General features: G+C 59.3%; 1 protein-coding gene across 1 annotated transcript in view; it reads right to left on the bottom strand.

Annotated features, from left to right (window-relative positions):
* Nucleotides 1-26,268, bottom strand: part of supt16h (SPT16 homolog, facilitates chromatin remodeling subunit) — a gene marked incomplete at its 3' end in the record, with an annotated part of 91,597 nt that overhangs the window by 35,451 nt on the left and 29,878 nt on the right. Inside the window, exons 6-20 of the mRNA XM_041180971.1 lie at nt 25,305-25,451; nt 23,174-23,325; nt 21,543-21,715; nt 18,611-18,701; nt 17,096-17,169; nt 15,968-16,080; nt 15,403-15,468; nt 14,708-14,803; nt 13,870-13,985; nt 12,408-12,561; nt 11,640-11,767; nt 10,410-10,545; nt 8,379-8,505; nt 6,834-6,952; nt 6,549-6,674 (exon numbers count right to left, since the gene is read on the bottom strand). Coding sequence (XP_041036905.1) covers nt 6,549-6,674; nt 6,834-6,952; nt 8,379-8,505; nt 10,410-10,545; nt 11,640-11,767; nt 12,408-12,561; nt 13,870-13,985; nt 14,708-14,803; nt 15,403-15,468; nt 15,968-16,080; nt 17,096-17,169; nt 18,611-18,701; nt 21,543-21,715; nt 23,174-23,325; nt 25,305-25,451 — 1,818 coding nt within the window. The remainder of the gene's footprint in view (nt 1-6,548; nt 6,675-6,833; nt 6,953-8,378; nt 8,506-10,409; nt 10,546-11,639; nt 11,768-12,407; nt 12,562-13,869; nt 13,986-14,707; nt 14,804-15,402; nt 15,469-15,967; nt 16,081-17,095; nt 17,170-18,610; nt 18,702-21,542; nt 21,716-23,173; nt 23,326-25,304; nt 25,452-26,268) is intronic.

Here is a 26,268-nt window from a genome sequence, read left to right as displayed (position 1 = left end):
TGACGGGATTGACTGCGGTGTTCCTGCTGACCATTACACAGTGACCCTTCACCCCCTGACCCTGACGGGATTGACTGCGGTGTTACTGCTGACCGTTACACAGTGACCCTTCCCCCCCGACCCTGACGGGATTGACTGTGGTGTTACTGCTGACCGTTACACAGTGACCCTTCCCCCCGACCCTGATTGGATTGACTGCGGTGTTACTGCTGGACCGTTACACCCTGACCCTTCCCCTCTGACCCTGACGGGATTGACTGCGGTGTTACTGCTGACCGTTACACCCTGACCCTTCACCCCCTGAACCTGACGGGATTGACTGCGGTGTTACTGCTGACCGTTACACAGTGACCCTTCCCCCCCCGACCCTGACGGGATTAACTGTGGTGTTACTGCTGACCGTTACACAGTGACCCTTCCCCCCGACCCTGATTGGATTGACTGCGGTGTTACTGCTGGACCGTTACACCCTGACCCTTCCCCTCTGACCCTGACGGGATTGACTGCGGTGTTACTGCTGACTGTTACACAGTGACCCTTACCCCCTGACCCTGACGGGATTGACTGCGGGGTTACTGCTGACCGTTACACAGTGACCCTTACCCCCTGACCCTGACGGGATTGACTGCGGTGTTACTGCTGACCGTTACACAGTGACCCTTCCCCCCGACCCTGACGGGATTGACTGCGGTGTTACTGCTGACCGTTACACAGTGACCCTCCCCCCCCCGACCCTGACAGGATTGACTGTGGTGTTACTGCTGACCGTTACACAGTGACTCACCCCCCACCGATCCTGACGGGATTGACTGCGGTGTTACTGCTGACCGTTACACCCTGACCCTTCCCTCCCGACCCTGACGGGATTGACTGAGGTGTTACTACTGACCGTTACACCCTGACCCTTCCCTCCCTGACCCTGACGGGATTGACTGCGGTGTTACTGCTGACCGTTACACAGTGACCCTTCACCCCGACCCTGACGGGAATGACTGCGGTGTTACTGCTGACCGTTACACAGTGACCCTTTCCCCCCCCGACCCTGACGGGATTGACTGCGGGGTTACTGCTGACCGTTACACCCTGACCCTTCCCCCCCTGACCCTGACGGGATTGACTGTGGCGTTACTGCTGACCGTTACACCCTGACCCTTCCCCCCCTGACCCTGACGGGATTGACTGCGATGTTGCTGCTGACCGTTACACCGTGACCCTTCCCCCCGACCCTGACGGGATTGACTGCGGTGTTACTGCTGACCGTTACAACCTGACCCTTCCCCCCCTGACCCTGACGGGATTGACTGCGGTCTTACTGCTGACCGTTACACAGTGACCCTTCCCCCCCTGACCCTGACGGGATTGACTGCGGTGTTACTGCTGACCGTTACACAGTGACCCATCCCCCCCTGACCCTGACGGGATTGACTGTGGTGTTACTGCTGACCGTTACACAGTGACCCTTCACCCCCTGACCCTGACGGGATTGACTGCGGTGTTACTGCTGACCGTTACACAATGACCCTTCCCCCCGACCCTGACGGGATTGACTGCGGTGTTACTGCTGGACCGTTACACGCTGACCCTTCCCCTCTGACCCTGACGGGATTGACTGCGGTGTTACTGCTGACCGTTATACCCTGACCCTTCACCCCCTGACCCTGACGGGATTGACTGCGGTGTTACTGCTGACTGTTACACAGTGACCCTTACCCCAAACCCTGACGGGATTGACTGCGGGGTTACTGCTGACCGTTACACAGTGACCCTTCCCCCCTGACCCTGACGGTATTGACTGCGGTGTTACTGCTGACCGTTACACAGTGACCCTTCCCCCCGACCCTGACAGGATTGACTGTGGTGTTACTGCTGACCGTTACACAGTGACTCACACCCCCACCGATCCTGACGGGATTGACTGCGGGGTTACTGCTGACCGTTACACCCTGACCCTTCCCCCCCTGACCCTGACGGGATTGACTGTGGTGTTACTGCTGACTGTTACACAGTGACCTTTCCCCCCCGACCCTGACGGGATTGACTGCGGGGTTACTGCTGACCGTTACACCCAGACCCTTCCCCCCCGACCCTGACAGGATTGACTGCGGTTTACTGCTGACCGTTACACCCTGACCCTTCCCCCCCGACCATGACAGGATTGACTGCGGGGTTACTGCTGACCGTTACACCCTGACCCTTCCCCCCGACCCTGACGGGATTGACTGCGGTGTTACTGCTGACCGTTACACCCTGACCCTTCACCCCCTGACCCTGACGGGATTGACTGCTGTGTTACTGCTGACCGTTACACAGTGACCCTTCCCCCCAACCCTGATTGGATTGACTGCGGTGTTACTGCTGGACCGTTACACCCTGACCCTTCCCCCCCACCGCCGACCCTGACGGGATTGACTCTGGTGTTACTGCTGACCGTTACACCCTGACCCATCCCCCCTGACCCTGACGGGATTGACTGCGGTGTTACTGCTGACCGTTACACCCTGACCTTTCCCCCCCCGACCCTGACGGAATTGACTGCGGGGTTACTGCTGACCGTTACACCCTGACCCTTTCCCCCGACCCTGACGGGATTGACTGCGGTGTTACTGCTGACCGTTACACAGTGACCCTTCCACCCCCGACCCTGACGGGATTGACTGCGGTGTTACTGCTGACCGTTACACAGTGACCCTTCACCCCCTGACCCTGACGGGATTGACTGCGGTGTTACTGCTGACCGTTACACAGTGACCCTTCCCCCCCGACCCTGACGGGATTGACTGTGGTGTTACTGCTGACCGTTACACAGTGACCCTTCCCCCCGACCCTGATTGGATTGACTGCGGTGTTACTGCTGGACCGTTACACCCTGACCCTTCCCCTCTGACCCTGACGGGATTGACTGCGGTGTTACTGCTGACCGTTACACCCTGACCCTTCACCCCCTGACCCTGACGGGATTGACTGCGGTGTTACTGCTGACTGTTACACAGTGACCCTTCCCCCCCCGACCCTGACGGGATTGACTGTGGTGTTACTGCTGACCGTTACACAGTGACCCTTCCCCCCGACCCTGATTGGATTGACTGCGGTGTTACTGCTGGACCGTTACACGCTGACCCTTCCCCTCTGACCCTGACGGGATTGACTGCGGTGTTACTGCTGACCGTTATACCCTGACCCTTCACCCCCTGACCCTGACGGGATTGACTGCTGACTGTTACACAGTGACCCATACCCCCTGACCCTGACGGGATTGACTGCGGGGTTACTGCTGACCGTTACACAGTGACCCTTCCCCCCGACCCTGACAGGATTGACTGTGGTGTTACTGCTGACCGTTACACAGTGACTCACACCCCCAGCGATCCTGACGGGATTGACTGCGGGGTTACTGCTGACCGTTACACCCTGACCCTTCCCCCCCTGACCCTGACGGGATTGACTGTGGCGTTACTGCTGACCGTTACACCCTGACCCTTCCCCCCCGACCCTGACGGGATTGACTGCGATGTTGCTGCTGACCGTTACACCGTGACCCTTCCCCCCGACCCTGACGGGATTGACTGCGGTGTTACTGCTGACCGTTACAACCTGACCCTTCCCCCCCTGACCCTGACGGGATTGACTGCGGTGTTACTGCTGACCGTTACTCAGTGACCCTTCCCCCCGCCGGACCCTGACGGGATTGACTGCGGTGTTACTGCTGACCGTTACACCCTGACCTTTCACCCCCCGACCCTGACGGGATTGACTGCGGGGTTACTGCTGACCGTTACACAGTGACCCTTCCCCCCGACCCTGACGGGATTGACTGCGGTGTTACTGCTGACCGTTACACAGTGACCCTTACCCCCTGACCCTGACTGGATTGACTGCGGGGTTAGTGCTGACTGTTACACCCTGACCCTTCCCCCCCACCGACCCTGACGGGATTGACTGCGGTGTTACTGCTGACCGTTACACAGTGACCCTTCCCCCCCCCGACCCTGACGGGATTGACTGCAGTGTTACTGCTGACCGTTACACCCTGACCCTTCCCCCCCTGACCCTGACGGGATTGACTGCGGTGTTACTGCTGACCGTTACTCAGTGACCCTTCCCCCCGCCGGACCCTGACGGGATTGACTGCGGTGTTACTGCTGACCGTTACACCCTGACCTTTCACCCCCCGACCCTGACGGGATTGACTGCGGGGTTACTGCTGACCGTTACACAGTGACCCTTCCCCCCGACCCTGACGGGATTGACTGCGGTGTTACTGCTGACCGTTACACAGTGACCCTTACCCCCTGACCCTGACTGGATTGACTGCGGGGTTAGTGCTGACTGTTACACCCTGACCCTTCCCCCCCACCGACCCTGACGGGATTGACTGCGGTGTTACTGCTGACCGTTACACAGTGACCCTTCCCCCCCCCGACCCTGACGGGATTGACTGCAGTGTTACTGCTGACCGTTACACCCTGACCCTTCCCCCCCCCGACCCTGACGGGATTGACTGCGGTGTTACTGCTGACCGTTACACAGTGACCCTTCCCCCCCGACCCTGACGGGATTGACTGCGGTGTTACTGCTGACCATTACACAGTGACCCTTCACCCCCTGACCCTGACGGGATTGACTGCGGTGTTACTGCTGACCGTTACACAGTGACCCTTCCCCCGAACCCTGATTGGATTGACTGCAGTGTTACTGCTGGACCGTTACACCCTGACCCTTCCCCTCTGACCCTGACGGGATTGACTGCGGTGTTACTGCTGACCGTTACACCCTGACCCTTCACCCCCTGACCCTGACGGGATTGACTGCGGTGTTACTGCTGACCGTTACACAGTGACCCTTCCCCCCCCGACCCTGACGGGATTGACTGTGGTGTTACTGCTGACCGTTACACAGTGACCCTTCCCCCCGACCCTGATTGGATTGACTGCGGTGTTACTGCTGGACCGTTACACAATGACCCTTCCCCTCTGACCCTGACGGGATTGACTGTGGTGTTACTGCTGACCGTTATACCCTGACCCTTCACCCCCTGACCCTGACGGGATTGACTGCGGTGTTACTGCTGACTGTTACACAGTGACCCTTACCCCCTGACCCTGACGGGATGGACTGCGGGGTTACTGCTGACCGTTACACAGTGACCCTTCCCCCCTGACCCTGACGGGATTGACTGCGGTCTTACTGCTGACCGTTACACAGTGACCCTTCCCCCCGACCCTGACGGGATTGACTGCGGTGTTACTGCTGACCGTTACACAGTGACCCTCCCCCCACCGACCCTGACAGGATTGACTGTGGTGTTACTGCTGACCGTTACACAGTGACTCACCCCCCCACCGATCCTGACGGGATTGACTGCGGGGTTACTGCTGACCGTTACACCCTGACCCTTCCCCCCCTGACCCTGACGGGATTGACTGTGGCGTTACTGCTGACCGTTACACCCTGACCCTTCCCCCCCGACCCTGACGGGATTGACTGCGATGTTGCTGCTGACCGTTACACCGTGACCCTTCCCCCCGACCCTGATGGGATTGACTGCGGTGTTACTGCTGACCGTTACAACCTGACCCTGCCCCCCCTGACCCTGACGGGATTGACTGCGGTGTTACTGCTGACCGTTACACAGTGACCCTTCCCCCCTGACCCTGACGGGATTGACTGCGGTGTTACTGCTGACCGTTCCTCCCTGACCCTTCCCCCCCGACCCTGACAGGATTGACTGCGGGGTTACTGCTGACCGTTACACCCTGACCCTTCCCCCCGACCCTGACGGGATTGACTGCGGGGTTACTGCTGACCGTTACACCCTGACCCTTCCCCCCCGACCCTGACAGGATTGACTGCGGTTTACTGCTGACCGTTACTCCCTGACCCTTCCCCCCCGACCCTGACAGGATTGACTGCGGGGTTACTGCTGACCGTTACACCCTGACCCTTCCCCCCGACCCTGACGGGATTGACTGCGGTGTTACTGCTGACCGTTACACCCTGACCTTTCACCCCCCCGACCCTGACGGGATTGACTGCGGGGTTACTGCTGACCGTTACACAGTGACCCTTCCCCCCGCCGGACCCTGACGGGATTGACTGCGGTGTTACTGCTGACCGTTACACCCTGACCTTTCACCCCCCGACCCTGACGGGATTGACTGCGGGGTTACTGCTGACCGTTACACAGTGATCCTTCCCCCCGACCCTGACGGGATTGACTGCGGTGTTACTGCTGACCGTTACACAGTGACCCTTACCCCCTGACCCTGACGGGATTGACTGCGGGGTTACTGCTGACTGTTACACCCTGACCCTTCCCCCCCACCGACCCTGACGGGATTGACTGCGGTGTTACTGCTGACCGTTACACCCTGACCCTTCCTCCCCTTGACCCTGACGGGATTGACTGCGGTGTTACTGCTGACCGTTACACCCTGACCCTTCCTCCCCTTGACCCTGACGGGACTGACTGCGGTGTTACAGCTGGACCGTTACACCCTGACCCTTCCCCCCACCGTCCCTGACCCTGCTGACCGGCTGGCCGGCCTTACCTGTTCGGCGTACAGATCATCCCGGTCGTGCATGTGTTGGTGCTTGCCCAGGTCCGTGGTGATCTCTCCCACTTCCGTGTAGAACTGGACGTCCGTGTGTCTCCTCTTCCCGAACATGATGGCGTTCTGGGGATTAACCGAGACAAGAGAGGGAAAGGTGAGGCCGGCACCAGGGGCAAGGGATTGGTCCAAGAGACGGGCGAGGAGGGGAGGAGGGGTTGGTCCGAGCCCCCAGGCTGCAGGACCCCTCCCCCCCCCCCAACCCCCGACGATGCACAGACCTACCTTGAGGTGGAAGTGCAGAACGATGATCATTTCACCATCGCACGGCTGGAAGATGGAGTGCTTGATGTTGTTGTACAAGATGTCGACCTTATCCCCTCTCACCGACGTGAACCGGAAACCTGGAGAGAAAGGAGAGCTGTCAGGGAGAGCGAGGGAGGGAGGGGGGGGGCACCGAGGAGGAGGGGGACACGGCCGGGGGAGGGGGAGATATTTATTCGGTTGAGGGAGGAGGTGGAGGGGGTCACAGCCGGGGGAGGAGGAGATATTTATTTGGTTGAGGGGGGAGGGGGAGGGGGAGATATTTATTCGGTTGACGGGGGAGGGGGAGGGGGTCACAGCCGGGGGAGGAGGAGATATTTATTCGGTTGAGGGGGAAGGGGGAGGAGGGGGAGATATTTATTTGGTTGCGGGAGGGGGGTGGGGGACGGGAACACAGCAGAGCGGGGTTTGGGGGGGGGGTATATTTATTCGGTCGGGATAACGAGGGATGTGCAAATAGCAGAAGCCAAGATACAAATCAACCATCATCTAAGTTTCTTCCTGTCACAAGCTCGAGGGGCTGAATGGCCTCCTCCTGTTCCTGTGTAACAGGCTCGAGAGGGGCTGAATGGCCGCCTCCTGTTCCTGTGCAACGTTCTCCAGGAGGGGGCTGAATGGCCTCTTCCTGTTCCAGTGTAACAGGCTCGAGAGGGGCTGAATGGCCTCCTCCTGTTCCTGCGTAACAGGCTTGAGGGGGCTGAATGGCCTCCTCCTGTTCCTGTGCAACGTTCTCCAGGAGGGGGCTGAATGGCCTCTTCCTGTTCCAGTGTAACAGGCTCGAGAGGGGCTGAATGGCCTCCTCCTGTTCCTGTGTAACAGGCTTGAGGGGGCTGAATGGCCTCCTCCTGTTCCTGTGCAACGTTCTCCAGGAGGGGGCTGAATGGCCTCTTCCTGTTCCAGTTTAACAGGCTCGAGAGGGGCTGAATGGCCTCCTCCTGTTCCTGTGTAACAGGCTTGAGGGGGCTGAATGGCCTCCTCCTGTTCCTGTGCAACGTTCTCCAGGAGGGGGCTGAATGACCTCTTCCTGTTCCTGTGTAACAGGCTCGAGAGGGGCTGAATGGCCTCCTCCTGTTCCTGTGTAACAGGCTGGAGGAGAGGGGCTGAATGGCCTCCTCCTGTTCCTGTGTAACAGGCTTGAGGGGGCTGAATGGCCTCCTCCTGTTCCTGTGCAACGTTCTCCAGGAGGGGGCTGAATGGCCTCTTCCTGTTCCTGTGTAACAGGCTCGAGAGGGGCTGAATGGCCTCCTCCTGTTCCTGTGCAACAGGCTGGAGGAGAGGGGCTGAATGGCCTCCTCCTGTTCCTGTGTAACAGGCTGGAGGAGAGGGGCTGAATGGCCTCCTCCTGTTCCTGTGTAACAGGCTGGAGGAGAGGGGCTGAATGGCCTCCTCCTTGTTCCTGTGTAACAGGCTGGGGTAGAGGGGCTGAATGGCCTCCTCCTTGTTCCTGTGTAACAGACTCCAGGCCTGGGCTGGAGCCTGGTCCTTTCCCACTCTGGGGAGACCCACCGTTGACATGGGCCTCCAGGGAACCCTGCATTCTCTTCTGGGCGATGTTGGGCCGAATGTAGAGGTCCTTGAGTTTGGGGTTGCTCCTGTTGAGGTTGATGATAAGTGAGTCTTGTTTAACAATTCCCTGCAGAGGGGACAAAGAGAGAGGGGGGGAGCGAGAGTGGGGGAGCGAGAGGGGGGGAGAGAGAAGGGGGGGAGAGAGAAGGGGGGGAGAGAGAAGGGGGGAAGAGAGAAGGGGGGAAGAGAGAGGGGGGGAAGAGAGAGGGGGGGAAGAGAGAGGGGGGGAAGAGAGAGGGGGGGAAGAGAGAAGGGGGGAAGAGAGAAGGGGGGAAGAGAGAAGGGGGGAAGAGAGAAGGGGGGAAGAGAGAAGGGGGGAAGAGAGAAGGGGGGAAGAGAGAAGGGGGGAAGAGAGAGGGGGGAAGGGAGAGGGGGGAAGGGAGAGGGGGAAGAGGAGGGGGGGAAGAGAGAGGGGGGGAAGAGAGAGGGGGGAAGAGAGAGGGGGGAAGAGAGAGGGGGGAAGAGAGAGGGGGGAAGAGAGAGGGGGGAAGAGAGAGGGGGGAAGAGAGAGGGGGGAAGAGAGAGGGGGGAAGAGAGACGGGGGGAGAGAGACGGGGGGAGAGAGACGGGGGGAGAGAGAGGGGGAGAGAGAGAGAGGGAGGGAGGGAGAGAGCAGGGGAGAGAGCGGGGGAGAGAAAGAGAAACGGATCATTAATACATCACAGACCCAACCCAGCATGTCTAACCCATTGAGAGGAACAGCAGCACTGACACATTGTACTGGGGGAAGAGGGAGGGACCCTCCGACAGTGCAGCTCTCCCTCAGCACTGACCCTCCGACAGTGCGGCTCTCCCTCAGCGCTGACCCTCCGACAGTGCGGCTCTCCCTCAGCGCTGACCCTCCGACAGTGCGGCTCTCCCTCAGCGCTGACCCTCCGACAGTGCGGCTCTCCCTCAGCGCTGACCCTCCGACAGTGCGGCTCTCCCTCAGCGCTGACCCTCCGACAGTGCGGCTCTCCCTCAGCGCTGACCCTCCGACAGTGCGGCTCTCCCTCAGCACTGACCCTCCGACAGTGCGGCTCTCCCTCAGCACTGACCATCCGACAGTGCGGCTCTCCCTCAGCACTGACCCTCCGACAGTGCGGCTCTCCCTCAGCACTGACCCTCCGACAGTGCGGCTCTCCCTCAGCACTGACCCTCCGACAGTGCGGCTCTCCCTCAGTACTGACCCTCCGACAGTGCGGCTCTCCCTCAGTACTGACCCTCCGACAGTGTGGCTCTCCGTCAGTACTGACCCTCCGACAGTGCGGCGCTCCTTCAGTACTGACCCTCCAACAGTGCGGCTCTCCCTCAGCACTGACCCTCCGACACTGCGGCTCTCCCTCAGCACTGACCCTCCGACAGTGCGGCTCTCCCTCAGCACTGACCTTCCGACAGTGCGGCTCTCCCTCAGTACAGGGAACTCTGTACAAAGCCCTGTACCTTTTTTAGGTTAAGCTGGTCAAGTTGTTGAGGGGAGACAATAGCCCTTTGCTCTCATATACCTGAGGTGGAGAGAGAGCGTGAGAGAGACAGAGGGAGAAATTTCTTGGGCAAAGTGCGCCCTCCCTGGCTCAAGCCCGCAACTACAGCGTGACTGTTGACATATTGAAAATGGGGTGGGAATTGTTGGCAACGCATCTCACAATGAGAGCCTCCGACGCACGCGGCGTTGCCCGGGCTTGACGTGAATCGCCGGGTCCCGGAGTTTTCACCGGCCTGGGAGGAGGCCAATCGGCCCATCCCTCTGCTACCGGCTCTCCGGAGGAGCATCGTGAGCCAGCGCCATTGCCCCTAGCTTCCCCCTCTTCCCCCCACCCGCCCCCCCCCTACCTCCCCACCGCCCGACAAAGTCAACTCAGGCTGAGGCAGCAGCCGTGAAGACCCACGCCCGCGCTACCCCACCACCACCCCCCCCCACCCCGCACCGAACAATGGCTGCGCCCGCTCGGCACCCTCCCACCCCCCCCACCCCACCCCCACCGCCCTCACCTCCTTTTCTTTCTCTTCTGCTTCCCGGGTCTTGTAACGTTTCTGAACTTCCTTGATGATCCGGAAGGCGTTCTGGAGGTTGGTGGCTGGGATCTGCTGCTCTCCGGGCATCTTGAGGTTAGAGGCCCGGTACGTGCTGGGGGAGGGAGGTGAGGTGAGGGGAGGGGAGGGGAGGGAATCGAGAACGAGGTTAGCGGAGAAAAATCCTGACGCGGGATCGGCGATCGACTTGCGCCTCTTTCGGGTCAGCGTACGCAGCTCGCCGCTCGTGCTGCTGCTCTCCTCCGTGCTGGGGAGGCCAGGACGCAGATTTGGGCGTGGGGCAGGGGAGGAAGCACACAGCTTTTGGAAAGGCGGTGGGGGGCAGGGAGGAGGAGGACTCAGCGCTTTGCGAGTCCAGTGGGACTCTTCTTCACACCGCTGCCCCGTCGTCTGAAATTCGGAAGGGCGCGCGCGCGGGAGGCGAGCGTTTTGCCCGTGCCGGACCCTTTAGGCAGGGCGGGCTCATCGTTGCTGACCAAGAGGGGCGCGCGTGGCCGAGGTTTCGCCTCTGGCGCTCGTCGGGACACGCGCAAGGCAGCCAAATTTCAAGCCGTCGCCACAATTAACGCTTCAGCCACTGCTGCTGCACCTCGGACGGTCAGAGCCGACCAGTCGGTGCATCTCTCGCTCCTGCGGTATAAATTGTTGTGAGAGTTTGGAAATTTGGCGCCCCTGCGTTTGGCCCGGTGAGCGGCGCAAAGGTGGGAGACTACCCAGCTGGGACCGAACCCCAACACCCCCCCCCACCCCCGCCCCGGGTGGTCAGAGCCAACCAGTCGGTGCATCTCTCTCTCTCCTGCGGTATAAATTGTTGTGAAGTTCGGAAATTTGGCACTCCTGCGTTTGGCCCAGTGAGCGGCGCAAGGTGGAACACTCCCCAGCTGGGACCGAACTCCAACCCCTCCACCCCCAGCCACGGGCGGTGAGAGCCGACCAGTCGGTGCATCTCTCTCTCTCTCTCTCCTGCGGTATAAATTGTTGTGAGAGTTCGGAAACTTGGCGCCCCTGCGTTTGGTCCGGCGAGCGGCACAAAGGTGGGAAGACTCCCCAGCTGGGACCGAACCCCAACCCCCTCCCGACCCACCACCCACTCCCCCAACACCCCCCACACCCAACCACCCCCAACCTCCACCCCAAACCCCCCCCCCCCCCACCCCCCCACGGTTCCAGCCTGGTGCCAGTACTCACATCTCCTTGACGAAGGTGGCCTCGGGGTTGGGAAAGAGGTTGCCCTCATTTCGCCCAAGGGCGCTGCCGGGGCAGTAGAAGTTGATGCGGAGGTAAGTGTAATCTCCCTCCACCGACGTGCTGATGTTCTGCAGACGAACGGACAGACAGACAGGGCACGCGGTAAGCTTTACTAAACCCATCACAATCTTGAGACCCCCCCCCCCCCCGACAAACAACCATTTAGATTGAGGTAGTTAAAGGGACGGAGGTTATACGGAACAGACTATCCCGGAGCGGATAAGCACGGGAAAGGCCTCTTGAATCTTTCTTGTGTCACGGTCGCGCAGACCGCAGAGTTCTGTGCCTCCGTCGCCCTGCGGTCCGGTCGAAGAACGGGACAGGGTGGGTACAATTGATCTCTGACTGACCCTAAGGTCCATCGTTTACCTCACGGCAACGAGGCATGACGGCCTTCGGAGCAAACCGGACTCTGACTGACCCAAGGAGTCGAGTTTCCGTCACGACGAGCCACCCCGCCTTCCGACGCTGCTTCGCAGCGATTGAACTCCGACTGACCGGAACGCCCGTCTTTACCCTGGGTGTCGCGGCCTTCCAGTGGCAGGTTGCAGCAACTGAATTTTGGCCCGCGTTGACCCCCGCTCTCTCCCCCACCCACCCAAGGGTGAGGGGTACGGCGGCCTCCGGATGACCATTTGCAGCAATTGATCTCTGACTGACCCGAGGACTTGTGTTTACTTAACGACGAAGGGGCCAGGGCGGGCGTACCTTGATGGTGGCGATGTGGAACGGTGTGGCGATGCCAAACACGGGCAGGATGACGGTCTCGTACTTCTTGTCGATGTAGATCTTCATGTCCCGGATGTCTGGCTCCTTCGGCATCTGGGACGGGTTCTTGTACGAGTCCCGCGACTTGCGAGCTCTGCGAAAGGGAAGGAAAAAGGATCAAGACGGAGCTCAGGCCACGAACCCAGCGGGTGCCCCCACCCCAAGCTGCCCTGGCACAGCTTGCGCAGCAACACCAAAGAGGTGAATTTAACCGGGGCTGGCGCCGCCCAAGACCAGGGTCAGAGCGCCGGATCTCAGGGGGCAAGTGTCTCTGGCCCAGGCAGGTATTTACTGTCCTCGAGGTGAGGGGGTGGTGGTGGCGGGGGTGGGGGGTGTGGTGGTGTGGCGCAGTCACCTTGTTGGACCCCTCGCTGCCCCGTATGGCGATGGTTCACCCTCCCCTCACCCCCCCACGCAGGGGAAGGTAGATCCAAGTCCGTCAACCCAGTGTGATGAAAGGACGCGGATATGCCGGAACCTGTGAACAGAAGGAGGCCATTCAGCCCCTCTCCTCGAGCCTGTTACACAGGGACAGGAGGAGGCCATTCAGCCCACTCCTCGAACCTGTTACACAGGGACAGGAGGAGGCCATTCAGCCCACTCCTCGAACCTGTTACACAGGGACAGGAGGAGGCCATTCAGCCCCCTCCTTGATACTGTTACACTGGAAAAGGAGGCCATTCAGCCCCTCTCGAGCCTGTTACACAGGAACAGGAGGAGGCCATTCAGCCCCTCCGCGAGCCTGTTACACAGGAACAGGAGGCCATTCAGCCCCCTCCTTGATACTGTTACACTAGAAAAGGAGGTCATTCAGCCCCCTCCTTGATACTGTTACACAAGAACAAGAGGAGGCCATTCAGCCCCTGTCCTCGAGCCTGTTACACAGCAACAGGAGGAGGCCATTCAGCCCCCTCCTCAAGCCTGTTACACAGGGACAAGAGGAGGCCATTCAGGCCCTCCTCAAGCCTGTTACACAGCAACAGGAGGAGGCCATTCAGCCCCCTACTCGAACCTGTTACACAGGGACAGGAGGCCCTTCAGCCCCCTCCTTGATACTGTTACACAAGAACAGGAGGAGGCCATTCAGCCCCTCCTCCTCGAGCCTGAAACGCCGGAACAGGAGGAGGCCATTCAGCCCATCTCCCTGCCTTGGCTCCATATCCCTCGATCCACCAAACCCAAGGAAAATCTCTCCATTTCGGTGTTAAAACTCCAGTTGACCCTGGCCACTCACGGCCACTGGGAGGGGGTTTGTGGGGGGGAGTGGGTGTTCGGGCTGGTCCAGGTCTCTACCATCCGTTGAGTGAAAGGCTGGTGGGGGGGGGGGGGTGGGGGGGGGTGGTGGGGGGATGGGGGCCATTCCTGGCCATCCCGTGAAATCCGGGAGTGGTGTCAAGCTCACTTCTGGCTCTGCTGCTCCCCGCGATTCTCGGTCAGTCTTCGCTTGGCCTCCTCGTTCAGCTGGTAGGCCAGTTCCCTCTGATGAGTCCGTCGCTTCTCCTCCGAAGTCATCTCATTCTGTACGCGGCGGGGAGAGAGAGACAAACAGATGGAGTTAGTAGCAGGGGGAGCGAGAGAGAGAGAGAGGGAAGGCAGGGGGAGCAAGAGAGAGAGAGAGAGAGGGAGGGCAGGGGGAGCAAGAGAGAGAGAGGGAGGGCAGGGGGAGCGAGAGAGAGAGAGGGAGGGCAGGGGGAGCGAGAGAGAGAGGGGGAGGGCAGTAGGGGGAGCGAGAGGAAGGGCAGCAGGGGGAGCAAGAGCGAGGGAGGGAGGGCAGTAGGGGGAGCGAGAGGGTGGAGGGTGATAAGATAAAGGTGGGATTGGAATTGAACACACAGCAAGAGAACCGGATGATGCTGCAAACGCTCAGCAGGTGAGGCTTCACCTGTGAGAAGGAGAGTTCCCCCTTATGGTTGCGGCCCCTCTCCTGGTCTGAAACCTTCAGGCTGCTTTGTCTCTCCCCGCACGTCCTGCCTGACCGGCTGAGAACTTGCAGCATCACCTGTGTTTGTTTCAGGCGCCCAGTGCCCAGCATTCGCCGCTATTTCCCCTTCGTAATTAAGAATCAAACCATTGTGGCCCAGGTCTCCGGCGCTAATAACATCTCGCATGTTACCCTGTCCCCACCCCCACGGGTTTCCACAGCTTCCCCTAAAATACATCGAAGTTACCCCACGCCCCCCCGCACCGCGAGCTCTGGACCCAGGCAGCTGGCAGCTACACGATTCATCGCAAACACTTACCCTTGTCCTCTCCGTGAGCAGACTGGCCTTCCCTCCCCTTCCCAACAAATCTTCAGCCTCATCCTTCAGTTCCTCCTCCTCCTCCTCATCTTCATTCTGAAACAGAACAGCACGGGGTTAGATACAGAGTAAAGCTCCCTCTACACCGTCCCCATCAAACACTCCTGGGACAGGTACAGCACGGGGTTAGATACAGAGTAAAGCTCCCTCTACACTGTCCCCATCAAACACTCCCAGGACAGGTACAGCACGGGGTTAGATACAGAGTAAAGCTCCCTCTACACCGTCCCCATCAAACACTCCCAGGAGAGGTACAGCACGAGGTTAGATACAGAGTAAATCTCCCTCTACACCGTCCCCATCAAACACTCCCAGGACAGGTACAGCACGGGGTTACATACAGAGTAAATCTCCCTCTACACCGTCCCCATCAAACACTCCCAGGACAGGTACAGCACGGGGTTAGATACAGAGTAAATCTCCCTCTACACTGTCCCCATCAAACACTCCCAGGACAGGTACAGCACGGGGTTAGACACAGAGTAAAGCTCTCTCTACACTGTCCCCATCAAACACTCCAAGCACAGGTACAGCACGGGGTTAGATACAGAGTAAATCTCCCTCTACACCGTCCCCATCAAACACTCCCAGGACAGGTACAGCACGGGGTTAGATACAGAGTAAAGCTCCCTCACCTTTAAGAAGATGCCGACGTTTTTGATCTTTTTCTTCACGGTAGTGATGACGGACGCCGGCCCTTCCTGGGGGGGGGGGGGGGGAGGAGGGAGAGAAGGTCAGAGTGAGTGACACAGGGACGCCGCCGGCCTCTCCCGCCCCTCCGACGCTGCGCAGTCGGCCTCCCACTCGGTCCACGTTCCCTCGGGCGTTCAGCGGGGAAGTGGAAGTGGGGCCGAGCCTCGGGACCAGCGCAGCCCTCCCTCACCCTCTCCTGTGCGGCTGGTGGGGGGGGGGGGGTGGTGGGTGGGTGGAGTGGGTTGAGTTGCAGCCCCCAGGCAGGGTGGCACACGGGGCTCTCCCTGGCGGGGGAGGTGGGGGGGAGAAACGACACTGGGTCAGGCTCTGGTCGCTCACGGTGCTGTGGGGAGCTGTGGCAGCCAATCAGGAGGAGCGTGTGACTGGGTGCGCAGCCCGGATTTCCCCTCGGCTGTGTGCGCGGGGGCCAGGTTACCAGCAGCTGGGGTGGGGTGGAGGGGGGGCGCCAGCGAGTGGTGGATGGGTGGGGGGGGGTGGGACGGTTACCTCGTTGATCTGCACGGTGTCTCCGATGAACAGAGCGTAGGTTTTCTCCTCCGGCGTTTTGCCCTCCTTGTTCTCCATGCCGGAGAACCCCAAGTTGATGCTGAACATCATCCCTGCGGAGAGGAGGCAGCGGGTGAAGGAGCTTGAAACCCGCCGGGGCAAATCTCGCCGGCACCACAGGCACGGTCCACGCGCGGCAAACCCGCCCTCCGACACCGCCGCACGCGCGGCAAACCCGCCCTCCGACACCGCCGCACGCGCGGCAAACCCGCCCTCCGACACCGCCGCACGCGCGGCAAACCCGCCCTCCGACACCGCCGCACGCGCGGCAAACCCGCCCTCCGACACCGCCGCACGCGCGGCAAACCCGCCCTCCGACACTGCCGCACGCGCGGCAAACCCGCCCTCCGACACCGCCGCACGCGTGGCAAACCCGCCCTCCGACACCGCCGCACGCGCGGCAAACCCGCCCTCCAACATCACCGCACACGCGGTAAACCCGCCCTCTAACATCACCGCACACACCGTCACTATCTCTGTAACCTCCTCCAGCCCCTACACCCCTCCCTATCTCTGTAACCTCCTCCAGCCCCCTACACCCCTCCCTATCTCTGTAATCTCCTCCAGCCCCCTACACACCTCCCTATCTATGTAACCTCCTCCAGCCCCTACACCCCTCCCTATCTCTGTGACCTCCTCCAGTCCCTACACCCCTCCCTATCTCTGTAACCTCCTCCAGCCCCCTACACCCCTCCCTATCTCTGTAACCTCCTCCAGCCCCTACACCCCTCCCTATCTCTGTAACCTCCTACAGCCCCTACACCCCTCCCTATCTCTGTAACCTCCTCCAGCCACTACACCTCTCTCTATCTCTGTAACCTCCTCCAGCCCCTACACCCCTCCCTATCTCTGTGACCTCCTCCAGTCCCTACACCCCTCCCTATCTCTGTAACCTCCTCCAGCTCCTACACCCCTCCCTATCTCTGTTACCACCCCCTTACATTGCTGAGATGATTGCATTTGATTTGCAGGTTGAATTCTCCAGCAGCCGAGCAGTGAGCTGAAGCGTGCTGGTGCCTGGCTGCACAGCTCACACCAACGTCTGGTGCACCACAGAACGTGACTCACCCTTTTTGAGCCGATACTGGTTCTTGGCGTTAATCACGAGGGATCCTTCCCGGAATTCAATACCCATGGCAAACCTGCAAACACACACCACTCACCTTCAGTTACACAGCACCGGGTACACAGGACCCATCCCTGGGTGAGGGAAGGGGGTGCGGCAGCCACACGAGCTGCTCCCTCTGCAGTGAGAGGGACAGTGACAGTATTGTGTTCGACACTCGCAGTGCAGGACTGAGAGGGAGCCACGCTGTGGGAGGGTCAGTGCTGAGGGAGAGCCGCACTGTCGGAGGGTCAGTGCTGAGGGAGAGCCGCACTGTCGGAGGGTCAGTGCTGAGAGAGAGCCGCACTGTGGGAGGGTCAGTGCTGAGGGAGAGCCGCACTGTCGGAGGGTCGGTGCTGAGGGAGTGCCACACTGTCGGAGGGTCAGTGCTGAGGGAGAGCCGCACTGTCGGAGGGTCAGTGCTGAGGGAGAGCCGCACTGTCGGAGGGTCAGTGCTGAGGGAGAGCCGCACTGTCGGAGGGTCAGTGCTGAGGGAGAGCCGCACTGTCGAGGGTCAGTGCTGAGGGAGAGCCGCACTGTCGGAGGGTCAGTGCTGAGGGAGAGCCGCACTGTCGGAGGGTCAGTGCTGAGGGAGAGCCGCACTGTCGGAGGGTCAGTGCTGAGGGAGAGCCGCACTGTCGGAGGGTCAGTGCTGAGGGAGACCAGCACTGTCGGAGGGTCAGTGCTGAGGGAGACCAGCACTGTCGGAGGGTCAGTGCTGAGGGAGACCAGCACTGTCGGAGGGTCAGTACTGAGGGAGACCAGCACTGTCGGAGGGTCAGTACTGAGGGAGCACCGCACTGTCGGAGGGTCAGTGCTGAGGGTGAGCCGCACTGTCGGAGGGTCAGTGCTGAGGGAGTGCCGCACTGTCGGAGGGTCAGTGCTGAGGGAGTGCCGCACTGTCGGAGGGTCAGTACTGAGGGAGCACCGCACTGTCGGAAGTGCCATTTTGAGGTGAGACCTTAAACAGAGACTCTCCCTGGCCCCCTCTGGCGAACAGAAAGATCCCACAACACGATCCTGACGTCGGGCTGGACCGCTCTCTCGCGAGGTGGGGTGGGGGGTAGTGAAACAACATTTACCCCTCAGTCCATGTCACAGAAAGACATGATCTGGTAACCCTCAGACCACTGCCCCTCAATCCTGCCCGGTCCAAAGCAGCTGCCCTGCTTCCAGCCCGTCCCCTCCCACCTCATTGGCCGTCCAACTCTTCGGGGGCCTCCCGAGGTCGGCAAGGGCGCTAGACGAATGCAAGTCTTTAATTTAAATGTCTGACCCACTGGAAAACTGTCTGCCTGGTGGGAGGTGGGGGGGGGGGGTGCGGTTTGACCCTCTCTCCCTCCCTCAACCCCCACCACAAAAGGTGGAAGGGGAGCCGCTGCAGCCCAGCCTCCCATCGGCGAGGAGGGGGGACAGGGTGGAAATGGGGGCGGGGAGGCGGGGGCAGGATACAAGCTCACGCCGCGTTTCTCTCTCACCCCAGGTTCTTGGTGATCTTAGTCATCAGTTCTGGCTTCTCCTGTTTGACGAAAGCCATAACGTTCTGGTAAATATCGGCGATCTTGGCACCTGCATTGGGGCACATGGAGAGGGCGGGGGGAGAAGGAGGGAGGGGGGAGAAGGAGGGAGAAGGAGGGAGGGAGGGAGGAGAAGGAGGGAGGGAGGGAGGAGAAGGAGGGAGGGAGGGGGGAGAAGGAGGGAGGGGGGAGAAGGAGGGAGGGGGAGAAGGAGGGAGGGGGGGAGGAGGGAGGGGGAGGAGGAGGGAGGGGGAGAAGGAGGGAGAGGGGAGAAGGAGGGAGAGGGGAGAAAGAGGGAGGGGGAGAAGGAGGGAGGGGGGAGAAGGAGGGAGGGCGGGAGAATGAGGGAGGGGGGGAGAAGGAAGGAGAGGGGAGAAAGAGGGAGGGGGGAGAAGGAGGGAGGGGGAGAGAGGGAGAGAGGCGGAGAGGGAGGGAGGGGAGGGGGAGAGGGAGAGAGGGGGTGAGAGGGGGAGAGAGAGAGATTATCAGTCAGCACACACACCAACCAGGCCACCCGAAAGCGAGGGTCAATAACAGTAGATCGGGGGGGCAAATCAGTTCATTCAGCCCCCCCTCCTCCTCGAGCCTGTTACACAGGAACAGGAGGAGGCCATTCAGCCCTTGAGCCTGTTACACAGGAACAGGAGGAGGCCATTCAGCCCTCGAGCCTGTTACACAGGAACAGGAGGAGGAGCCCATTCAGCCCTCGAGCCTGTTACACAGGAACAGGAGGAGGAGCCCATTCAGCCCTCGAGCCTGTTACACAGGAACAGGAGGAGGCCATTCAGCCCTCGAGCCTGTTACACAGGAACAGGAGGAGGCCATTCAGCCCTCGAGCCTGTTACACAGGAACAGGAGGAGGCCATTCAGCCCTCGAGCCTGTTACACAGGAACAGGAGGAGGAGCCCATTCAGCCCTCGAGCCTGTTACACAGGAACAGGAGGAGGAGCCCATTCAGCCCTCGAGCCTGTTACACAGGAACAGGAGGAGGCCATTCAGCCCTCGAGCCTGTTACACAGGAACAGGAGGAGGCCATTCAGCCCTCGAGCCTGTTACACAGGAACAGGAGGAGGAGCCCATTCAGCCCTCGAGCCTGTTACACAGGAACAGGAGGAGGAGCCCATTCAGCCCTCGAGCCTGTTACACAGGAACAGGAGGAGGAGCCCATTCAGCCCTCGAGCCTGTTACACAGGAACAGGAGGAGGAGCCCATTCAGCCCTCGAGCCTGTTACACAGGAACAGGAGGAGGCCATTCAGCCCTCGAGCCTGTTACACAGGAACAGGAGGAGGCCATTCAGCCCTCGAGCCTGTTACACAGGAACAGGAGGAGGAGCCCATTCAGCCCTCGAGCCTGTTACACAGGAACAGGAGGAGGAGCCCATTCAGCCCTCGAGCCTGTTACACAGGAACAGGAGGAGGCCATTCAGCCCTCGAGCCTGTTACACAGGAACAGGAGGAGGCCATTCAGCCCTCGAGCCTGTTACACAGGAACAGGAGGAGGCCATTCAGCCCTCGAGCCTGTTACACAGGAACAGGAGGAGGAGCCCATTCAGCCCTCGAGCCTGTTACACAGGAACAGGAGGAGGCCATTCAGCCCTCGAGCCTGTTACACAGGAACAGGAGGAGGAGCCCATTCAGCCCTCGAGCCTGTTACACAGGAACAGAAGGAGGAGCCCATTCAGCCCTCGAGCCTGTTACACAGGAACGGGAGGAGGAGCCCATTCAGCCCTCGAGCCGGCTCTGCCGTTCAATAAGGCCACGGCTGATCTGATGGTGCCTCCTCACCCTCGTCGATCAAAAAGTCTGTCTGACTCGGCCTGGGACGTGTGTGCAGTGACCCGACCTCCACCGCTCTCCCGGTGGGGGGCTGGGGTGGGGCTCCACAGACGGACGACCCTCCTGAGAGAGGGAATCCCTCCCCGTCTCCGTCGGTAGGCCCCTCATTTCGCAACGGTGTCTCCCCCACCCACCCCCCGCCCCCCCCCAGGCTTCCCACACTTTTACACCCCCACCCCCCCCACCCCTCCCCCCACCCGCCGGGAGTGAAGGCCAAGAGTCCATTAGGCATCCCAATCTCCCGCTGCGCCCGGGCGCTCGCTTGCTCCGTGGAAGGTGCGCCAGGACACCCAGATCCCTCTGCGCCGCGGAGATGAGCGGCGCTCCGGGTTTCTGCTCTTCCTGGCACCCCAGCCAGTTAACGACATCCGGACGCCCCGCAGCCTCGGTCTCCCCCCCGCAGACTTGGTATCCCCCCCGCAGCCTCGGTAGCCCCCCACGCAGCCTCGGTAGCCCCCACGCAGCCTCGGTAGCCTCCCCGCAGCCTCGGTAGCCTCCCCGCAGCCTCGGTAGCCTCCCCGCAGCTTGCTCTCCCACCTGACTCGATGTCATTCTGCAAGCCGGGCCTATCACCCGGGTCGCGGGCAGAGATGGTCAACGGCCGGGGGCCGACCCGCAAAGGGACCGATCACCCTGAACCGCTTCCCGTCGTTGAGCCAATCCCCTACCCATGCTTACGTGTCACCCCGCCCCCCACCCCACCCCCAACCGGACTGCGGAAGCTCTTATCCTGCGCAGCGACCTCTCTCTCCAAAGCCTTTTGGAGCAGCCGGGCCAGACCCTGGGGCCGGGCGTTTCAGGGAGGGTGTCGAGGACCTCGCCGGGAGGGAGGGTTGCGGAGAAGGTTGAACCAGAAGGGTCCCAGGGATGAGGGGCTTCGGCGGTTCGGGCTGGGAGAGAGACAGGGAGAAGCCCCGGGGTTGCTCCCCTCCGTTGGGGGTGGGGGACGGGGGTGCAGAGTCGACAGAGACAAGAGTCGGAATTGGGAAGGGGCTGGGGTGACCGACGGAGCCTTTCGCACCCACCCCCCCAAACCCCACCCCCCACCGGCACTTACCGTTCTTCATCTCTTTCAGCAGCTCGTCCTCGATCTGCAGCAGGAAGTTATAGGTGTCCTGCATCTCCTGGGGTGGGTCGACCATCAGGGTGCGCACGATGTTGGAGCAGTACGACTTGTAGCGGATACCCATCGCACACGTGATGGCCCCAAAGTGCATGTGGTTCTTATCACTGTCGGGGGGGGGAAAACGGGCGGCGTTAACCAGTCCGACAGCACCGTCCCCATCAAACACTCCCAGGACAGGTACAGCACGGGGTTAGATACAGAGTAAAGCTCCCTCTGCACCGTCCCCATCAAACACTCCCAGGACAGGTACAGCACGGTGTTAGATACAGAGTAAATCTCCCTCTACACCGTCACCATCAAACACTCCCAGGACAGGTACAACACGGGGTTAGATACAGAGTAAAGCTCCCTCTACACTGTCCCCATCAAACACTCCCAGGACAGGTACAGCACAGGGTTAGATACAGAGTAAAGCTCCCTCTACACTGTCCCCATCAAACACTCCCAGGACAGGTACAGCACGGGGTTAGATACAGAGTAAATCTCCCTCTACACTGTCCCCATCAAACACTCCCAGGACAGGAACAGCACGGGGTTAGATACAGAGTAAAGATCCCTCTACACCGTCCCCATCAAACACTCCCAGGACAGGTACAGCACGGGGTTAGATACAGAGTAAAGATCCCTCTACACCGTCCCCATCAAACACTCCCAGGACAGGTACAGCACGGGGTTAGAGACAGAGTAAAGCTCCCTCTACACTGTCCCCATCAAACACTCCCAGGGCAGGGTTAGATATAGAGTAAATCTCCCTCTATACCGTCCCCATCAAACACTCTCAGGACAGGTACAGCACGGGGTTAGATACAGAGTAAAGCTCCCTCTACACTGTCCCCATCAAACACTCCCAGGGCAGGGTTAGATATAGAGTAAATCTCCCTCTACACCGTCCCCATCAAACACTCCCAGGACAGGTACAGCACGGGGTTAGATACAGAGTAAAGCTCCCTCTACACTGTCTCCATCAAACACTCCCAGGACAGGTACAGCACAGGGTTAGATACAGAGTAAACCACCCTCTACACTGTCCCTGTCAAACACTCCCAGGACAGGTACAGCACGGGGTTAGATACAGAGTAAAGCTCCCTCTACACAGTCCCCATCAAACACTCCCAGGACAGGTACAGCACGGGGTTAGATACAGAGTAAATCTCCCTCTACACCATCCCCATCAAACACTCCCAGGACAGGTACAGCACGGGGTTAGATACAGAGTAAATCTCCCTCTACACTGTCCCCATCAAACACTCCCAGGACAGGTACAGCACAGGGTTAGATACAGAGTAAATCGCCCTCTACACTGTCCCCATCAAACACTCCCAGGACAGGTACAGCACGGGGTTAGATACAGAGTAAAACTCCCTCTACACCGTCCCCATCAAACACTCCCAGGACAGGTACAGCATGGGGTTAGATACAGAGTAAATCTCCCTCTACACTGTCCCCATCAAACACTCCCAGGACAGGTACAGCACGGGGTTAGATACAGAGTAAAGCTCCCTCCACACCGCCCTGTCGATCACCACCCACACCTCCGTCTCCACCACCCCCCAGGCTGGTACCTGACCACGCTGAACTTGAGGTTGTAGTTGCCTCCGCTCTGGATGATGGGCGGGTAGCACATCTCCACCGTGGATGGGTCCGCTCCAGCCAGGTACTTCTTCTCCTCAATCGCCTTCTCCACTGACTCCGCTAGCTTGCTGTGCCGTACTTTCTGTCGTTACAAGGAGAAAGAGCTGTTTAAAGCCGGACAGCAGCAGCCGCCATCTTAAAGCAGGTGGTCGCAGCAGTTGAGCGGTCGCTGCCGTCAGTCAATAGGCTGCTGGTGGGGGCGGACCTTCCGGATTGGGCTCATCGCTGGCAGCTTGCTCCCTAAGAAAGTCGGTTTGCACAGCAAGCCGGGCCTGTTAGAACAGAGCGCTTCATCTAACAGTCTACAGAGTCTCGTTAAAAAGTCTGCAAACAGTCTACAGAGTCTAGTTACAAAAACTGCAGCCAACAGTCTACAGAGTCTAGTTCCAAACAATGCAAACAGTCTGCAGAGTCTAGTTACAAAAACTGCAGCCAACAGTCTACAGAGTCTAGTTCCAAACAATGCAGCAAACAGTCTGCAGAGTCTAGTTACAAAAACTGCAGCCAACAGTCTACAGAGTCTAGTTCCAAACAATGCAGCAAACAGTCTGCAGAGTCTAGTTACAAAAACTGCAGCCAACAGTCTACAGAGTCTAGTTCCAAACAATGCAGCAAACAGTCTGCAGAGTGAATGGCATGACACCAGGAAGTCCTGAAGAACAAAGGGACCTTAGCGTGTGTGTCCATAGATCTCTGAAGGCGGAGGGGCATGTTAGTGGGGAGGTGAAAAAGTCACAGGGGACACTTGCCTTTATCAATCGAGGCATAGATTACAAAAGTAGGGCGGTGATGTTGGAGTTGTATAGACCCTTGGTGAGGCCACAGCTGGAGTACTGTGTGCAGTTCTGGTCGCCACATTATAAAAAGGATGTGATTGTACTGGAGGGGGTGCAGAGGAGATTCACCAGGATGTTGCCTGGGGGATGAAACATTTAAGTGATGAAGAGAGGTTTGGATAGACTTGGGTTGTTTTCGTTGGAGCAGAGGAGACTGAGGGGCGACCTGATCAAGGTGTACAAGATGATGAGGGGCATGGACAGGGTGGATAGGGAGCAGCTGTTCCCCTTAGTTGAAGGGTAAGTCAGAAGGGGGCATAAGTTCAAGGTGAGGGGCAGGAGGTTTAGGGGGGGATGTGAGGAGAAACCTTTTTACCCAGAGGGTGGTGAGGGTCTGGAATGCGCTGTCTGGGAGGGTGGTGGTGGTGGGATAGACTCACATCCTTTAAAAAGTACCTGGATGAGCGCTCGGCACCTCATAACATTCAAGGCTATGGGGCCAAGTGCTGGTAAATGGGATTAGGTAGGTAGGTAGGTCAGGTGTTTCTCACGTGTTGGTGCAGACTCGATGGGCCGAAGGGCCTCTTCTGCCCCGTGAGGTTCTGAGTCTACTGACAAAGCCTTTTGGCTAACAGTCTATACAGAGTCCGGTTACAAACAACGCAAATAGTCTACAGGGCTTAGTTACCAAGACTGCAGCAGTCCGCAGAGTCTAGTTATTAACACTGCAGCAAACAGTCTACAGAGTCTAATTACAAACATTGATCGTGGCTGATCTGTGACCTAACTCCATGATCTCTGCACCTTCGCTCGTTCATAATAAAAGAACAATCTCGGGTTGAAAACGAATTGAGCCAGCATCAACTGCCGTTTGCCAAAGAGAGTTCCAACTTCCACCACCGTATCGGTGTAGAAATGTTTTCTCATTTCACTCCTGAAATGTCTGTCTTTCATTTTTAGAATCGGTTGCCCCCACCCAACCCCACCCCTACCCCAACCCCGACCCGGCCAGTCCCAGACTCCCCAGCTAGCAGGAATAGTTTCACTCAATCGACTCTATCTGCACCCACGCGAAGTCCCGTGACCTACAAAGCAACCCTGAACCTACGAAATTCCCAGGAACGCAACTCAAAAAGTTCTGGTCATCCATCTCGGCAGCTAGTCAACGAGTTTCACTCCCCGCCCCCACACCCCGCCCTCCGCTCTTGGTACCTGGCCCTGCAGTGTTTACTTGACTTCCAGCATCCCCCCACCCACCCCGGACAGAAAAGACACGTCCCATTACCTCGTCAGCGTCCACAATCTCCATCACGCGCTCCTTGAAGAACTTATTGAAGACCTCGGAGGTGATGGTGGCTGCTTTCTTCATGGCGTTCAATTCCCCATCCTCCTTCACCGCCAGGGTGTAGGCGACTGTAGCGCTCATATCCACCTGAGAATGCCGCAGGGTTAGATATGGAGTGAATCTCCCTCTACACTGTCCCCATCAACCACTCCCAGGACAGGTACATCACGGGGTTAGATACAGAGTAAAGCTCCCTCTACACTGTCCCCATCAAACACTCTCAGGGCAGGTACAGCACTGGGTTAGATACAGAGTAAAGCTCCCTCTACACTGTCCCCATCAATCGCTCCCAGGACAGGTACAGTACAGGGTGATTTCCAGAGTAAAGCTCCCTCTACACTGTCCCCATCAAACACTCCCAGGACAGGTACAGCACGGGGTTAGATACAGAGTAAAGCTCCCTCTACACTGTCCCCATCAAACACTCCCAGGACAGGTACAGCACGGGGTTAGATACAGAGTAAAGCTCCCTCTACACTGTCCTCATCAAACACTCCCAGGACAGGTACATCACAGGGTTCGATACAGAGTAAAGCTCCCTCTACACTGTCCCCATCAAACACTCCCAGGACAGGTACAGCACAGGGTTAGACACAGAGTAAAGCTCCCTCTACACTGTCCACATCAAACACTCCCAGGACAGGTACCGCACGGGGTTAGACACAGAGTAAAGCTCCCTCTACACTGTCCCCATCAAACACTCCCGGGCCAGGTACCGCACGGGGTTAGACACAGAGTAAATCTCCCTCTACACTGTCCCCATCAAACACTCCCAGGACAGGTACAGCACGGGGTTAGATACAGAGTAAAGCTCCCTCTACACTGTCCCCATCAAACACTCCCAGGACAGGTACAGCACGGGGTTAGATACAGAGTAAAGCTCCCTCTACACCGTCCCCATCAA

Source organism: Carcharodon carcharias, assembly GCF_017639515.1.
Source record: "Carcharodon carcharias isolate sCarCar2 chromosome 27 unlocalized genomic scaffold, sCarCar2.pri SUPER_27_unloc_17, whole genome shotgun sequence".
NCBI lineage: Eukaryota > Metazoa > Chordata > Chondrichthyes > Lamniformes > Lamnidae > Carcharodon > Carcharodon carcharias.
The sequence above is the reverse complement of the archived record's forward strand: the minus strand, read 5'-3'. Positions and strand labels throughout refer to the sequence as shown.